Genomic DNA, 17,084 nt, shown 5'->3' on the forward strand with positions numbered 1-17,084 from the left:
CGCATTGTCACACGGCCTGGCCAGAGAGCACGCGGAGTTGGAAACCTCCGTAGTGATAGTCGCTGAGGTGCGTCCCAGCTGGGGACTGAGACTCACTCACATTGATTAGAATGTGTTGAAGAAGTCGCCCCTCGGCCTCTGTGCATCGGTTTGATGTGGAGGGGTAAGTGGGGGGGTGCATCTTGTTTTTTTTCTGTCACAGCCACCCTGTTTGCTTAAGAGCAGCTCATATCTCCCTGTGTGCTGTCCCCTGTGACTGATGCAATATCCCTTGCGCTGTTGCAACAGTGAGCTCCAAGAGGCACACAGACTGAGGGCATGGTCACATGCTTAATTAACTCTGCTTTTCATTCCTGCCTAATAACATTATGTGTAGGTGATGCAACAAATGGTTATCCTGACAAAAGGGAAAAGGGTTGTTTTTTTTTCATTTTCTTTTAGTAATCTGTGAAAATAAATCTGTGTGTTGGGACTGGGAACTGCAAACCAACCGCTGTATGAATTTGCTTCCCTATGCTCCTATCACTTGGGCCCTCATGTATTAATATCTGGATTTTCTCGCACAATTCTGCAGAGTAACCATTTTTTTGTGGCACTTCGAAAAAAAAAATGCTGTTTCATTGCGTTTTGCAGCCATGTTCTCAGGTGAGGCTCCTCCAAAGTCTGTACTGAAGTTTAAATGTCTGTCATTCTGTTCTCCGAAGAGAGAGAGAGAGACAGAGACAGATAGAGGGAGCAAAAATGAGAGGGAGAGAGAGGGAGAGAGAGAGAGAGCTCCACACCAAGCAAGGAAAAATATCAAAATCTGTGCCACGGCAAAGACACCAGATGAAAGTTTATAAGGGTGAAGTTGGTGGAGTAAAACAGCTATTTTCTTCCCTCTTTTGGAGTTTTGAAGGGCTTGTACATTCGTGTGTGTGCGTGCACGCGCGCGCGTATGTGCGTGTGTCTGTACCTGCCTCCCCCAGTGAGATGTCTCCCCAGAGGGCCGCTCTGTGCTTTAGCGGTGGAAGCCACCTCCTTTGGTGCACAGCAGGCAGGTACACAAGAAGAGCAGCTCCTTTTCAGAGCTGTTGAACTTTTCGGGAGGGGGAGAGAAAAAAAAAAAAGGAAGGGGAAGATTAAAAACAGCCCTGTGATGTTGAGAGTGGAGACGCCCCTTGAGAATTCCTGGCATAATAATTTAAATGATCAAATGATACAGAGGAGACTTGTTAGCAAAGAAACAGCCTCCTAGTTGGCCCCATGGGCTCCCCGACGCTGCACATGCATTGCAAAACAGCTCCTCTGTTGTGCTAAAGAATCTCCGTTTTCTTTTTTTTTTTACTTCTCAGGAGTAGACTCCCCCCCCACCTCCGCTTTGTTGCGTTTGTCTAGATGTATATTTGGAATCTGGGCCCAGGAGTCGGGTAACGGGCGCGTGCGGGTCTTTGGGAAGGCGTTTTTGTTCGTTTGGTCCTGGGTATTCCCACGGCCGACCCGACGCCGTGTCCGCTGTCTCAAGGCAGGAAGTAAAAAGAGAGAAAATTGATGATGAACGCATTACCGCCGTGTAAAGTTCCGCCGGCTCAGAGAGTGATTCTGACTTCACAACACTGACGTTATGGTTATGATTTAAAAGGTCTGCACATTTGTTATGGATATTTCTTCTGTGATTGTCGGGTTTTGTCCTATATCACTCATGAGTATGTGTTCTGTGATTGGTTGGCAACCCCTCTGATGGTTATTCTTAACACATAATTTGCTAACTCTGTTTTCACAAGAGAAATCCTTTTGAAATCCTGCCCTATTGACAGGACTGGAATAAATAAGTTGTTTAAATGGTAAGATTACAAACAGCATAAATTAAAGTAAAAGTGTTTAGCTGTGTCCAACTTCTAAGTCTTAATAACACAGAACAACGGTCATTGTGTACTCTGTGTATCCCATTCATATTGAAAAGGCGTGTCGTGTGTGTTCTGATAAATTGGGCAAAGCTGATTAAACCAGCACATTATATGGTCCCTTTAATTTAACAGGAAACCGCAGAGCAGAAACCACTCAATCTCACGACATTCTCCTCTTAATCACATCTCCTCCTCACCTTTCTCTTTCGTGTGTGTGCGCACGTGTGTGTGTGTGTGTGTGTGTCTGCACTCAGATCCAGCCCCCGTGTTAGAGGCCACACACACTCTGGAGGAGCGGCTTCAGCAGCTGCACAGCTCAGATCCCGGCAGTCGGCCCCTGGTCGTGGAGATTAGCAGGCACTGGAGAAGACACCTGGAGTGTCTTGCCAAACCAGGTTAGGACCCCGGCGCTCGCCGCGGGAGAGGGGGGAATGGCCAGGGGTCGGAGGTTAACTACAGTTGTGGGCGTTCTTTAACACTTCCATCCTTCTTCTCTCTCCCTTCAGACAACACGGAGGAAGTGCCAGCCGGAGTGGCAGGGGGGGCATCGTCACGGGAACCCTGCGCGACCCCCCCCAACAGCACACATACGCTCAGAGGCGCAGTGTCTCCCCAGCTCAACCACGATGGCCGGAGAGAGGGGTATTTGAGCCAAAGACAGAGACTGCTGTCTGTCTCCCTGTCCCCAGTACATGCTTCCCTCTGCGCTGACCTGCGGGGTCACATGACTGAAGACTGATCTTCCAGTCTGTGTCCCCGGCATTAGCCCATCTGAACACATAGCTCAGCTCAGACTTGTTTTTTTTTAGCACCAAATGAGAATTTTTCCCCTTAACAGCTGTAAAAGTTTGGACATGAAAAAATGTTAGTTAAGGTGCAGGTGTAGATGTGAGGTATTGTGTAGTGTGTGTGTGTGTGTGTGTGTGTGTGTGTGTGTGTGCGTGTGTGTGTGTGTGTGTGTCTGGATGTGTTTGTGTGTGTGTGCACGTGCAAACATGTTTGACTGACTGTCTCTGCATGATGTTGTGTGTTTCGACTCAGGGACACTGAGGAGACAGAGACCACCTTGGCTGTAAGACTTGGGGAAGCTGAAGAGAAGATCAGAGTGCTTCACTCAGGTTAGAGATACTACAAATCCCATCTGCCCCAGCTTCAGAGGTCAGAGGTCACTTAACCTGGCTGTCTTCTGCCCTTGCAGCCCTGACCACCACCCAGACGGAGCTGCTGGAGCTACGGTGTAAATACGACGAGGAGATGGCCTCCAAGTAAGAGTCTGTGCCCGCTGCTGCACCCCCAAAGCCCACAGGTCCCTGCCAGTTCCATGCTCCTGCCCCCTGCTGGACACTACGAGGAAATGCATCTTCCCCCTTCCTCATGCCACGTCCTGACTAGAAGCATAATCATTACACATGCAGTGCCCCCTGCTGGTTGATCCAAGTAGCTGTCACCGGCTGGCTGCTGGAGCTTGACAGCTCTTAAGAAGGATTGCCTCATTTAAAGATTGCTTCAGAAAACACTCTAACTTGCCATGATCTTTGAACGTAATGTATCCAGCTCATGCTTGAAATTAATCTGAAGCCCTCTGAAAAATTGTCGATATATATTTAAAAAGTAAACAGCGCTTTGTTTGGTTCTGCTGTGGCACACAGCAAGCAGTCTTTAATGGATTTTTTTTTCCTCTCAGATATAATCCATGGTGCACTCGAACTGAAAGCTTTTCCTGGGTATACAGGAACAGCACTATCAATGCAATGGATCTGGACCTGAAAGCATTTTCCATCGGAATCGTCTATCATACAACCTGGAGTGGAGTTTGAGGGACAGTCTCTGTGTTGTCGGTCGCACTGAGAGAGGGTGGACCGCAGTGTGGTGTACCTTTGACTGGGCTTGCTGTTTACTGTCGGAGATGACATCTCCAGGAGATGACTGCAATTTGTCAGAGATGACAATCGTCAATAAAAGATAACTGTCTTTAGAAGGTGACTCTTTGAGGAAATTGACCATCTGTAGGAAATGACTATTGTCTGTTGGAGATGACTGTGTGGAAGATGGCTGTCATCTGTAGGACATGACTCTTGTATGAGGGAAATTTTTTGCAAATTACTGATGTGTATAAGAGATGACTGTCATCTGTAAGACATGACTGGTGTCTGCAGACAATGACTGTCTGTAGGAGATGATCATCATATCTAGGAGATGACTGTGATCTGTTGGAGATAACTGTCATTTGTAGGATATGACAAGTGTCTGTAAGAGATGACCAATATCAGTAGGAGATGACTGATGTCTGTAAGAGATGACTAGTGTCTGTAGAAGATGACCAGTGTATGTAGGAGGTAACTGGTGTCTAGGAGATGACTAGTATCAGTAGGAGATGACAGGTGTGTGTAGGAGATGACCTGTGTCAGTAGGTGATGACCAATATTAGTAGGAGATGACTGCTGTTTGTCTGAGCTGGAAGATGAAGCTGTCTCTGCGATCCTGTGCGATAGGTGCACAGAGTGTGTGAAATAGAGACGTTTGGTGTGAGGGTCCCCTCAGAAGGACGGGTGTTGTCACCGCTCTATTGCGGCGGGACGGCCGTGATTCATGACCCGCACTTATCCCCCTGTCATAACCTCACACAGTCAGCACTCCACACATCTCATCTGGAGCTGCTCTGGGGCACGCTTCCCCTGGCCTCACAAGTCCATTTCTACCACCCCCCTCCCCCTGCTCTCTACCCCCCCCCACCCCACATCTGATTCCCGGTCCTGGGTAATAAGAGCCATTTGTCTGCTTTGACTTGAGGTATCGGAGCAGGTAATCAATACAATACATTTTCCATACAGCACAAGTTCATTAAATCTGAATGTGACACTTGTTATTTTTGCTGCTGGTGCGGTGCCATCCATCCTGGTGTATTAATACGCGCGCACCGTGGAGCCCGGGCACCGGGCCGACCCCCGGTGCATGCTGGGTATTGCGTCCGCTAGGTGGGCACTGGCGGGCATTCATATCGCTGATAGAGAGGGGCTGGATGTGGCAAGGGCATCGGTCAGGGATGGAGGGCATAGAGCTGCTTTCAGGTGGTTCAGAGGTCGCAGTCTGTAGCTTCTGCTGCAAAACGGGGCAGTTGAAATGTAAGCGCTGTGAGTTGACCTGATTACTGATTAAAAAAAAAAAAAAAAAAAAAACGGAGTGAGAGAAATGAGAAAAAGGAGGGAGCAGTCAGAGGTGAACGGGGGAAAAACGTTACCGTAGTTTAGCGCGTTTCAGTGTGGTAATTCACCCAATTATGCCCTCAAAGAATACTTAGCGAGGCTGAGAAGGTATCTCAGTTTAAAAAAAAAAAAGGAAAGGAAAAAAATAACTGCAGAACTGCACACATTTAATCATTCTGATTAATTCATCTTTTTCACCACCTTTTGGAAATCGTGTCCCATGTGTCTGAAAATAAAAGGCAGAGTACAAACTATTAAACTTCAAACAAACCTCATGAATAATCTCCGCGAGATGCTATTTAAATGAGATTTCGCTTGTTGGATGTGTGTTGTCTTGTGAAGACCAAAGCTGAAGTGAATACCACAGGTATGAATCATAATGCTGTGTTAGGAGTCAACCTCACAAAGACACTCATCCTTTTTCGTTTGCTGTCGCTGTTTCTCTGTTTTAATTAAAGGGGTTAATTTTTTCCCACAAATACACCTTTTAGAGGTTTATATCCCATATTTCTGACTGTTTGCAGTCATATTTACACTACATTACGTTATTGTCATTTAGTAGACTCTTTTTTTCTGATCGACTTACATAGGTTTCAATTTTTACATGTTACCCATTTATACAGCTGGGTATTTACTGAGGTAACTTTGGGTTAAGCACCTTACTCAAGGGTATAGCAGCAGTGCCCCAGTGGGGAATCGAACCAGCAACCTTTCGGTTACAGGCCATGCTCTATACTATGCTTCTGTTGAATGAAACAGTCTCCTTGTGCCACCTCTCACGTGGAAAGACTGAAAATCGTGGAGACGTATCTCGGGGGGAACCAGTGCGGTCCAGGTTGACCGTGAACTGTGACTGCACCGGGAAGATGACCGTGGCATGCTCTGTGCTTCTCTATTCCAGGGCCGAAGAGGTCAGCCTGATCATGGCGAACCTGGAGAAGGCCAACCAGGTGAGTGAGGCGACCCAGGCCGCTGATTACCCAGCGTCAAGGTAATCATTCCTGTAATCAAGACGCCGCTGTAATGAGGACCCCCCCCCCCCCCCCCCCCGGCAGACACCCCCCCACCCCCACCCCCCCTCGCTCTCGGAGCCGGCGTGCACCGCAAGACAAGTGGCTCCGGAGCGGGATTGATGGGGGTGCTCGGTGTGGCGGGGCAGTTTGTTACCTCATTGCGCTGATTGCTTCCTTTTCAGTGATTTCTTTTCTCCCTCCGCCAGCAGCTCTTGGATAAATGTTCTCAAAATGAATCATTAATTAGCAGCCCGAGTGTGACAGAGCAGGTAAACAGTTTCGGAAGAAAAGTGCACTAAGTAAACAGTCTCCTCAGCAGAATGAGGTCGCGCTGCTCCTCCACCCTCCAGGTGCACCCCTTTTCCACTGTAAAGCTGGAACCAGACTGGCTCATTACACCCCTTTTCCACTGTAGAGCTGGAACCAGACTGGCTCATTACACCCCTTTTCCACTGTAGAGCTGGAACCAGCCTGGCTCATTATACCCCTTTTCCACTGTAGAGCTGGAACCAGGCTGGCTCATGATACCCCCTTTCCACTGTAGAGCTGGAACCAGCCTGGCTCATTATACCCCTTTTCCACTGTAGAGCTGGAACCAGGCTGGCTCATTATACCCCTTTTCCACTGTAAAGCTGGAACCAGACTGGCTCATTACACCCCTTTTCCACTGTAGAGCTGGAACCAGCCTGGCTCATAATACTATTTTTCCACTGTAGAGCTGGAACCAGGCTGGCTCATAATACTATTTTTCCACTGTAGAGCTGGAACCAGCCTGGCTCATTATACCCCTTTTGCACTGTAGAGCTGGAACCAGACTGGCTCATTACACCCCTTTTCCACTGTAGAGCTGGAACCAGACTGGCTCATTATACCCCTTTTCCACTGTAAAGCTGGAACCAGGCTGGCTCATGATACCCCTTTTCCACAGTAGAGCTGGAACCAGGCTGGATCATTACACCCCTTTTCCACTGTAGAGCTGGAACCAGACTGGCTCATTATACCCCTTTTCCACTGTAGAGCTGGAACCAGGCTGGCTCATTATACCCCTTTTCCACTGTAGAGCTGGAACCAGCCTGGCTCATTATACCCCTTTTCCACTGTAGAGCTGGAACCAGCCTGGCTCATTATACCCCTTTTCCACTGTAGAGCTGGAACCAGACTGGCTCATAATACTATTTTTCCACTGTAGAGCTGGAAACAGTCTCATACTGTTCCACTGTACCTAGTACAGCACTGCTGCTATTCCACTACACCTAGCGCAGTACTATTGCTTTTCCATTGCATATTGTGCAGTTCCACCACTTTTCCACCTAGTACAGCGCTAATGCAGTGGGAAAAGCAGTGTTGCTGCACTAGATCTGATGGAATAGCAATAGTACTGTGCTAGGTGCTGTGGAAAAGGTTTACTCTCACAGTGATTCCCCTGCTTAGCCTCCTGACGGGATGCTGTATTTCGTGATCCATTAAGTAACTGCGGCATAACTTAAGTAAGTGTGGATTTAAGAGTTTGAGGCTGCCAGCTATTAGCACACTCCACTGTGCAGCTAACGGGGCATTCTCTGATTTCAGAGGGCAGAAACGGCCCAGAGGGAGGTGGAAAGACTGAGAGAACAGCTGGCCAGTGCCAACAGTGCTGCCCAAGTGAGGTGCCATCTGTCAGAGGGCACCAGCGGGGTAAGGCTTTATCAATCCTCATCACTAAACTGCCCAGTCTGCCTGCCACTGATCCAGTGGGACATGCAGAGGGGGCCAGTGGTCGGACGGCTTGGGGGAGGGGGCTTTTGAAGTGAATCGGCTCCTCCTCCTTCTTGCCCCTCAGGAGAAGGTGGAGTCGGAGTGTGCGCCGTCCCGGCTGGAGTCCGCCCTGATGGCGAAAGACAGGGAGGTCCTGCGTCTGCTGGAGAACGTGCAGAGGCTCCAGTTCACCTTACAGGAAGTCCAGGAGACCTCGGCCAATCGGATCGCGGAGCTGGAGCGCCGATTGGCCTATAAAACGGAAGCTATCGAGGTAGGTTAACGGTCATCCCCGAAAGCTCCACGTAGAGAGATTTTTTTTTTTTTTTTAAACAAAAGCATTCAGCTTGTACCACCCTGATATTTCCATCATCTTCCGACCGCTCGGTCCCTTCCTTCACAGGGATTTACAGGGTATCTGAATGCTTAGAAACTCTTGTTGAGGGTGTAGACAGTTGTTAGCTTGGTGGGGAAAAACCCTTCTCCATTCTCTGTCCCTTTCAGAAACTGGAAGCCAAGCTGCAGTCCCAAGTGGATTATGAGGAGATTAAAACGGAGCTCAGGTGAGGACCGCACGAGGACCGCATGAGGCGAAACCCCAGGACTGTCCTGTGTATCGCAGCGGGCTGTTGTGACACTGTCGCCATTGTCACTTTTGCTGTTCTTTTCCGTCCGCAGCATCCTGAAAGCAATGAAGCTGGCGTCGGCGAACGGCGGCTCGTCACAGGTGAGAAAAGGTGCCGGGGCAAGTGGGGAGTGGGGGGATGGGGGGGGGGGGGGGGGGCGTCCAAACCAAAGAGCAAACAGAAATAAACCAGAAGGAAGCAGAGCGGCCTGCTGGCTAGCGCATTAGCAGGTATTGATATCCACACTGGGTGCGTGTACATAGCATTGATTTATTTTTATAGCAATCTGTCTCTCGCTCCCGTTTGCTTTGGACGCCCGTTCGGACTTCAGCGCCGCGTCGTCGCCTCCTGCCGCGCTCCTACTGATCCGTTCAGCTGTGATCCACTGATCAGGCCTGGTCAGGGGCCGGCAGTTGTGGTAGAGCCCGTGATTGGCTGGTTTCTGGCTGGGTGCCCTCATCGCACTTGGGGCTGTGTAGAGTGCACTCTTGCAGGTGGATGGGTGGATCAGTGTTAGGATAGGATAAATGCTGCGGACTCATGGGAAATGACCTTTCTCTGTCTCTGCGTCACAGGAATCCTCTAAGGCTGCCGAGGCACTGCTGCTGGACAAAGAGGCCTTCCTGTCCTCTCACAAGTACCTGGTGGAGAAGTCCAGGGTCTTGCATAGTAATGGTAATGTTGTGGGGGTCTGTGTGAAATGCATGCAGTAGCTGTTAGCTGTGGGGATGTGACTCTGTGTCCTTCTGTGACTGTGTCTCTGCGTGATGCTGTCCCTTTGTGTGTGACCCTGTACCTTGCTGAGACTCTCATTACCTCTCTATGTCTATATGCCTCTGTGTGGCTCTGTGTTGTCTCTGTGACTCTGTGTCAGCCATCTGGGACTCTGTCTGACTGTGCTTCTCTGTGACTCTGTGTTGACCCTCTGTGACTCTGTGCCCTTCTGTGACTCTGCCTCTCTGTACCCTCCAGATGAGGATCAGTCTGATGAGTCGGGGAAGGAGGCTGGAAGGCCCGTGGGGTCCTACTCCTCCCCTCAGAGGGCCTTACAGATGGAGGGACGGGCCTCCTCCAGCCCCGTGCCACCTGTGGCTAGCGGCAGCGCCTCCGCCCACGACCTGTCCCGCCCCTTCTCCGTCTCGCCCTTCCCGGGCGAGAAGCTGGGCGGAGACCACCTCCTGCAGAAGCAGCTCCTCTCTCCTCTCTTCAAGAAGGAGGGCGGCACCCTCATGGCCTTCCCCACGGCCCTCTACGCGGCAAAAGCCGCCCTCATGTCGTCCAATCAGGGCTCTGCGGGGTCCGGGGGCGGGGAGGCGGGGCCGCCCAGCGACCAATCGGAGAGCGGGAGCTCGGGCACTGGAGACGAGGACCAGCTAGACACGGCGGAGATCGCCTACCAGGTGAAGGAGCAGCTCCTGAAGCACAACATCGGGCAGCGGGTCTTCGGCCACTACGTCCTGGGCCTGTCCCAGGGCTCGGTCAGCGAGATCCTGGCCAGGCCCAAGCCCTGGAGGAAGCTGACCGTCAAGGGCAAGGAGCCCTTCATCAAGATGAAGCAGTTCCTGTCGGACGAGCAGAACATCCTGGCCCTGAGGACCATCCAAGTGCGCCAGCGAGGTGAGCGTCCCGCTTACAGGAGAGATCTGACTCACCCACTCTTTCCCCCTCTCCTTCCTGGCACGGTACGCTCCTGAATCTTTCACTGAGGAACTTGGCCTGAACTTGAAGCCAGCGCTTCCCGCGCCCCGTCACTCCCCCCCTCACCCCCCCCCCCCCGTCTCCCATGTTTGTTGTGTTACTTTTAACTTTGTTTTCTCCTCAGATTTCTCAGCTTTGAAAATCGAGTTTCAAGTACGCTGCAGCCTCACAGATGCCAGGATCTCAAAGGCAGCCATTGATCTACCAGTCAAAAGCAAAGCCTCCGAACTCGTCTCTGATCAGCCGTCCCACTCACCTCTCCCCCTCTCTCCCGTTACTCTCTCCTTCCGGCAGGGAGCATCACTCCCCGCATCCGAACTCCAGAAACTGGGTCAGACGACGCCATCAAGAACATCCTGGAGCAGGCCAAGAAGGAGATCCAGTCCCAGAGAGGAGGTCAGTTTGATGCCATGCGGCTTTCACTGTGTTGAGGCTGAGGCTAGTTTGGGGGGGCGTGGGTGTTGAACATCGTGTGGCAGGTAGCTGTTTGTATTGCGGGTGATATGATAGGTGTGTTTGTGCAGGTGAAGTGGCAGGTAGGTGTGTCTGTGCTGTAGGTAATGAGATAGGTGGGTGTCTCTGTATTGCAGGTGTTATGATAGGTGCTTTTGTCTCTACGGGTGAAGTGGCGGGTAGGTGTTTTAGGTAATGAGACAGGTGGGTTTGTCTTGATTACAGGTGATGTGACAGGTACATTTTTCTGTACAGGTGAAGTGACAGGAGTGGCTGGTAAGCATGTCTGTATTGCAGGTGATGTGACAGGTGGAATGGGCAGGTGTGTCTGTCCCGCAGGAGAGTTGATGGGTGGGTGTTTCTGTGCCGCAGGTGATGGGAAGTCTGTGGGCAGCTCGTCCGCCAGAAGCAGCAACGGCGGCAGCAGCAGCTCAGACGACACCATCAAGAGCATCCTGGAGCAGGCGCGACGTGAGATGCAGGCACAGCAGCAGGCCCTGCTGGAGATGGAGGTGTGCGGGCGGGGTGCAGCCGCGGGCGTGGCCGTCGGGGCCGGCTCGGGGGGCCAGGGGGAGCGGCCGGCCCTCTCCGAAACCGCCCGGGGGCCGCAGCTGTCGGCCTTCATCAAGCAGGAGGACGGGGGCGTGGCGGCGGGGGCAGCGGGGGCGGCGTGCACAGTCAACCCCATCAGCAGCCCGCAGACCCCGCTGAGCGTCCTGTCCCCTGCTGCCTTCGTCCAGAACATCATTCGCAAGGTGAAATCCGAGATCGGCGAGGCGGGCGCCTACTTCGACCAGCACTGGTCGGCCGAGCGGAGCGGCGTGCTGGTGGGCGGGGTCGGCGGCGGCGGGGGCGGCGGCTCTCGCCCCTTCACCTCTGTCTCGCCCTCCCTGTCCTCGTCCTCGTCCTCGGGCCACTCTGCCCTGACCCGCCCCTGGCCCCGCCCTGAGAACGGCGAGAGCCTGCCCAACAGCGAAGAGGCTTCGGCTGCCGAGGAGGAGGCGGGCCGGCCGGTGGAGGTGAAGGTGGAGCCGGAGGTTTCGGTGGTGGGGGACGCCCCCTGCCCGGGGCGGCTGTCCTACTACCCCGCCTACATCCCGCGCACGCTCAAGCCCACGGTGCCGCCGCTGACCCCGGAGCAGTATGAGATGTACATGTACCGTGAGGTGGACACCATCGAGCTCACGCGGCAGGTCAAGGAGAAGCTGGCCAAGAACGGAATCTGCCAGAGAATCTTCGGAGAAAAGGTGCCGCTTTAATTTGCACACAGATGCACCTGGTCGTTGTTCATCATTCATGTATCTGTATGTGTGCTTGTAACAATTTATGTTACTTTCATTAAGGCCCGGTTTACATCCTACAATTAAGTGGTTGTATGTTGCCATACAAAGTTTCAGTCAGACCATATTGTATTGTTCTGCACATATATAATGATACACGTATTGTGTTGAACTGGCGCTAAAGACCACGAATGTATCGCCCATGTATGAGTGTATGAATGTGTGACTATACTGTGGATACTAGATACGGTGCAAATCTGAAACAATGTGTGTATCTATGAATATAATAGGTTTATTATTTCCACTAAAAATCAGTGAGCAAATGTTTGACTGTACTGTGTATGCACAGTATATAATTGTGTGCTGTGAGAATGGAAGAGGTTGATTCTCTACATTGCATTCTCCTTTAGAGGTAGTGTCCTTTCACATTTTCATTCCAAACTTGTCTTTTGTCGCCACCTAGTGGTAAATACAGGTACATTTAGTACGGAGACAGCTTTGAGTCGAAACTTTAGAGCTCTGACATATCGGGGTTTAAATCAAATTTATTCAGGGGTGCTTCCCAATTAAATGGGAAATTGTCTTCTCTGCTTTAAGACTGAATTTTCAGACGGACGGCCCAAATCTGTAGCCCGGGGCTGCTCAATCGGACAAGCTCTCACTCACTCATCTCCAAACACCATGCCAGCCTCATTGACACACCGACCACACGTTTGACCCACTAAACCAGGGGTTCTGATTCTGCCTGGGGCTCCGTTCTCCGCAGGTTCTGGGCCTGTCTCAGGGCAGCGTGAGCGACATGCTGTCTCGACCCAAACCCTGGAGCAAGCTGACCCAGAAGGGCCGGGAGCCTTTCATCAGAATGCAGCTGTGGCTGCTGGATCAGCTGGGTCAAGGCCTGAGCCAGCCGGCCAATCACAGCCTCTCCTTGGGTATGCCTCTCTCGTCCTGTGCTGCCATTCTACGGTACCATTAAACTGTATCATGTGAAACTAGAAACACAGTTCCAACTGTTAATTTGTTTATGTGATGTATGATAAATATCCTTATGTGATAGTTACATTGCCTTGACTTTTAATAGACAAACTTCAGCTTCATACGTATTATTTTATTTTGCATATCATATGCATATTGTACATACGGTATTGCTTTAATAAATTTTGATGAAATTATGATTTTCATGTGATTCATCACATATCAATATATTAAGCATACATGGTATATTGATATATGCCGTACATATGAAGTACTCAACTATTCTTAGACATGTATGAACAGAGAAAACAGACACTTTACATTGCTATTTCTAACTGACGAAAGTGTGGTTACCAACACCTGACATAAGAAACTAACTACCTTTTGACATTTAATGCTTTGTGACCACCAGCAAAGCAGGCAGGAGGAGAAAAGGTCATGCTGGGTTTGGCCATTGTTCCTGCAGCTTTACTGCACTTTGTTCTCTGTGAATCGCTCTGGGTAAGAGGGCTACTAAGTTACTGTTAAATGAAATGAAGAGACCATTAAAGAGGCACCCTTTTTTTTCCCTCTTTGCAAGTTTAGACAGAGGGAAAGCTGTTACAGCAGCTTCGTTCTAAGGGGCAATTATTTAACTTGGACGATTTTGTAATATAATGTGCAGTAATAAACCACGAGTAATAAAAGAAGTGATAAAAACAAGACGGTGCTGGTAATTTCACCTAGATGTACTCAGACTCAGATAACATTTATTTTTTTCAGGGTGGTAGAAAATATGGTCCCTTCATTTGCTAGGTAGCTGTAGGAAAAGTCAGTTAAAGGAATTAAGGATGTGGTCAGTTAGTTAATGCTAGGCTCCCAGATTCTAAATTTGGTAGTTAACCACAGGTTTAAAAATTGCCATTACACAATTTTGCATTCAAGTACCATTACATAAAATTCACTAGATGTGACAGCGCTCTCTCTAATATTGCCTGTGCTATACATGAGCTTATAATCACATACTGCCAACTCCTAATCCCTAACCCTGATGCTGGGATGGGTCAGAAATGACTCAGAACTTGCTGGACATAGAAGAACTCAAAAGTCTAAAAGTGGCTACTTCTTAAACCTCAGTCCTCGCTGGTAATTTTAACCTTCGCTTCCGCTCGCCCCGCAGACAAGAGTCCCGCCACGGCCCGCTCCTCGCCTTCCCCACCCCCCAGCCCGGAGGAGAACCAGCCCAGCCCGCTGGTGGAGCCTGTCAGCCTGGCGCTGGAGAGCAGCAAGGAGAACCAGCAGCCGGAGGGCCTGGGACCCGGATCCGAGCAGCCAGGGGGCAAGTCCACCCCGAGCCTGCTCTCCACGCAACACCCCCACACCTCGCTGGGCATCCAGGAGCTGGTGGCCATGTCCCCTGAGCTGGACACCTATTGCATCACCAAGAGGGTGAAGGAGGTTCTGACGGACAACAACCTGGGTGAGTTGATGTGGGAGCCCCTGTAGGCTAGACAAGTTCCTCTGAAGACCTGGACCCAGAGTGGCTTGTGGAGTACGGCTGTCTGGCACAAAACTGGCTGGCAGTGTCCAGCACTGTGGCTTGTCAATTGTGTTGTGGTAAGGAGCAGGGCTTGCAACCGTTGCGGGGTTCAGTTCCCCACTGGGACACTGCCGCTGTACCCTTGGGGCAGGTGTTTATCTCAGAATTGCCTCAGCAAATATCCAGCTATATAAATGGATAAACATGTAAAAATTGTAATCTATGTAAGTCGCTTTGGATAAGACCGCCAGCTAAATGCCAGTAATGTAATGTAATGTAATCTGCAAGCAACCAGAGCTGGAACAGCTATGACATCACAATGAACGCTGGCATTTGTCCAGACTGAGAGGAAACCTGGACTTTTTCTGCAGTCCACTGCTGAGATTTTCCGACTCAAAAAATTTACGCTCCCCATTAGTCCCTGTCTGCCACTGTTTCCTTGCAAGTACGCTGAGCTGATACAGATCAGCTCGGCAAAAAATATAATGGAATGAACCTCCTGGAACTTAATCTCAGTGAGCCAGCCTGGTTCCACCTCTACAGTAGAAAAGAAATACCATATCTGATTAAAAGTGCTCTGTCATTGCCTGGCTTCCTTAATCAGATGTTTTTTTTTTTTCAAATTGACCCCTGAATCATCTCTTTAGTTCCTACTTTGAAGTTCCTCTGTAGTTCAAGTTTGGATTTGTTTTGCATGCAGGATTTCCCTCAGGGTGCTTGTGTGTTAGGTCCTCTGTTTTCTGATCTGGCCTTTTCGCTATCTTGTTAGTGTGTTTGAGGGCAGTCTTTGGGCAGTGTGTTTACAGTTCTGTATCTGTGTGTTTATGGGGTGTTTACCTTTCTGCATGTTTGCATTATAGATGTTTACATTTCTGTGTCTGAGTATTTATGTGGTGTGTGCATTTTTGTGTGCTCGTGTCTGTCTCATATGCCTTTACATTCTCACCCCACTGCTTCCTTGTGTGTGTGTGTGTGTGTGTGTGTGCATTGTTCTTGTATTACTGTATGTGTGTGTGTGTCCTCACATTGCTATGTGTGTGCGTATTTGCAGTATCCATTGCTTTGTGTGTGTGTGTGTGTGTGTGTGTGTTTTTGTGTGTGAGTGTGTGTGTGTGTGAGTGTGTGTGTGTGTGTGTATGTGTGTGAGTGTGAGTGTGTGTGTGTGTATGTGTGTGTGGGTGTGTGTGTGTGTATATGTGTGTGTGTGTGTGTGTGTGTGTGTGTGTGTGTGTGTGTTTGTGTGTGTATGTGTGTGAGTGTGTGTGAGTGTGTGTGAGTATGTGTGTGTGTGTGTGTGTGTGTGTGTGTGTACGTGCAGTGTCCTCACGCTGCTGCGTTTGTGTTACAGGCCAGCGTCTGTTCGGGGAGAGCATCCTGGGCCTGACCCAGGGCTCGGTGTCCGACCTTCTCTCCAGGCCCAAACCCTGGCACAAGCTGAGCCTGAAAGGCCGTGAGCCCTTTGTCCGTATGCAGCTGTGGCTCAACGACCCTCACAACGTGGACAAGCTGAGGGACATGAAAAAGATGGAGAAGAAAGGTCAGTGTGCGCAGAAATGCCACGTGTGTCTCTCTGAGTGCATGTGTGTTTGTGTTTCAGAATTGGAGGAAGCAGCCCTAGACATTACATTACATTATTACATTATTGTCATTTAGCAGTCACTCTTATCCAGAGCGACTTACAGTTGTATCCATGTATCCAGCTGGAGATTTACTGAGGCAATTGTGGGTTAAGCCCCTTGCCCAAGGGTACATCAGCAGTGCCCAGTGGGGTATCGAACCAGAAACCTTGCAGCCCTGCTCCTTACCGCTATGCTACACTGCCGGCCCATGACCTGGCTGTGTCACTCGCTCACTTAGTGACTCTGTTGCTGTTGAACAGCAGTAACACTGTTTTACCACTAGAGGGCGAAAGAATAGGCCAAAGAACAGTGCTCAGATCATAACCACCTCCACTTTGTGTTTCCTCCACCCAGCTTACCTGAAGCGTCGGTACGGTCTGCTGAGTGCGGGGTCGGACAGCGACTCGCCCAGCGCCCGCTCTGACTGTGTGAGCCCCGGGCTGACCGCCATGGACCTGTGCCCCTTTGGCCAGGCCAAGAAGCCGCGCGTGGTGCTGGCGGCCGAGGAGAAGGAGGCCCTGAAGAAAGCCTACCTCTTGGAGCCCTACCCCTCCCAGCACACCATCGAGATGCTGGCCTCTCAGCTCAACCTAAAGACCAACACCGTCATCAACTGGTTCCACAACTACAGGTCAGCGCAGCGGAGACACCACTGCCAGCCGTGTGCTCAGCTTTGGGGTCACAAAAATGGAGAAAGAGATATTAGAGCCCTGCTGTTTTAAACAAATACAGGACACCTCCTCCATTCACCATCCTCCCAAGTGAATCATTGTATGAAATTCTATTCCGTTGTATCATATACCTTTACCTTTATTGTCATTTTAGCAGGCTCTCTTACCTAGAGCAACTTACATACAATTTCTTCTGTATGTACAGCCGGATATGTACTGAGCCAATTGTGGTTTAAGTACCTTATCCTTGGGTACAACAGCAGTGCCCCAGCAAGGAGACGATCCAGGAATCTCTTGGTTACGAGCCCTGCTCCTTACCATTATGCCATGCTTCTGCCCCTAAAGTGGATTTTTCCCCAAAACAAAATATCTGCATTTTTAGCATACAAACACAGTCATAATGCAAT

At 50.2% G+C, this 17,084-nt stretch overlaps 1 protein-coding gene across 1 annotated transcript in view; it reads left to right on the top strand.

The window, feature by feature from the left end:
• cux2b (cut-like homeobox 2b) overlaps positions 1-17,084 on the top strand; it is a 119,147-nt gene that overhangs the window by 100,718 nt on the left and 1,345 nt on the right. The window contains exons 5-21 of the mRNA XM_036526745.1: positions 2,141-2,281; positions 2,393-2,528; positions 2,928-3,004; positions 3,085-3,151; positions 5,991-6,039; positions 7,672-7,776; positions 7,922-8,110; positions 8,341-8,399; positions 8,515-8,563; positions 9,038-9,137; positions 9,435-10,079; positions 10,455-10,556; positions 10,986-11,860; positions 12,660-12,825; positions 14,028-14,327; positions 15,736-15,924; positions 16,361-16,637. Coding sequence (XP_036382638.1) covers positions 2,141-2,281; positions 2,393-2,528; positions 2,928-3,004; positions 3,085-3,151; positions 5,991-6,039; positions 7,672-7,776; positions 7,922-8,110; positions 8,341-8,399; positions 8,515-8,563; positions 9,038-9,137; positions 9,435-10,079; positions 10,455-10,556; positions 10,986-11,860; positions 12,660-12,825; positions 14,028-14,327; positions 15,736-15,924; positions 16,361-16,637 — 3,526 coding nt within the window. The remainder of the gene's footprint in view (positions 1-2,140; positions 2,282-2,392; positions 2,529-2,927; positions 3,005-3,084; positions 3,152-5,990; positions 6,040-7,671; positions 7,777-7,921; positions 8,111-8,340; positions 8,400-8,514; positions 8,564-9,037; positions 9,138-9,434; positions 10,080-10,454; positions 10,557-10,985; positions 11,861-12,659; positions 12,826-14,027; positions 14,328-15,735; positions 15,925-16,360; positions 16,638-17,084) is intronic.

This window comes from Megalops cyprinoides, chromosome 4 (assembly GCF_013368585.1).
Source record: "Megalops cyprinoides isolate fMegCyp1 chromosome 4, fMegCyp1.pri, whole genome shotgun sequence".
In the NCBI taxonomy this organism is placed as follows: domain Eukaryota; kingdom Metazoa; phylum Chordata; class Actinopteri; order Elopiformes; family Megalopidae; genus Megalops; species Megalops cyprinoides.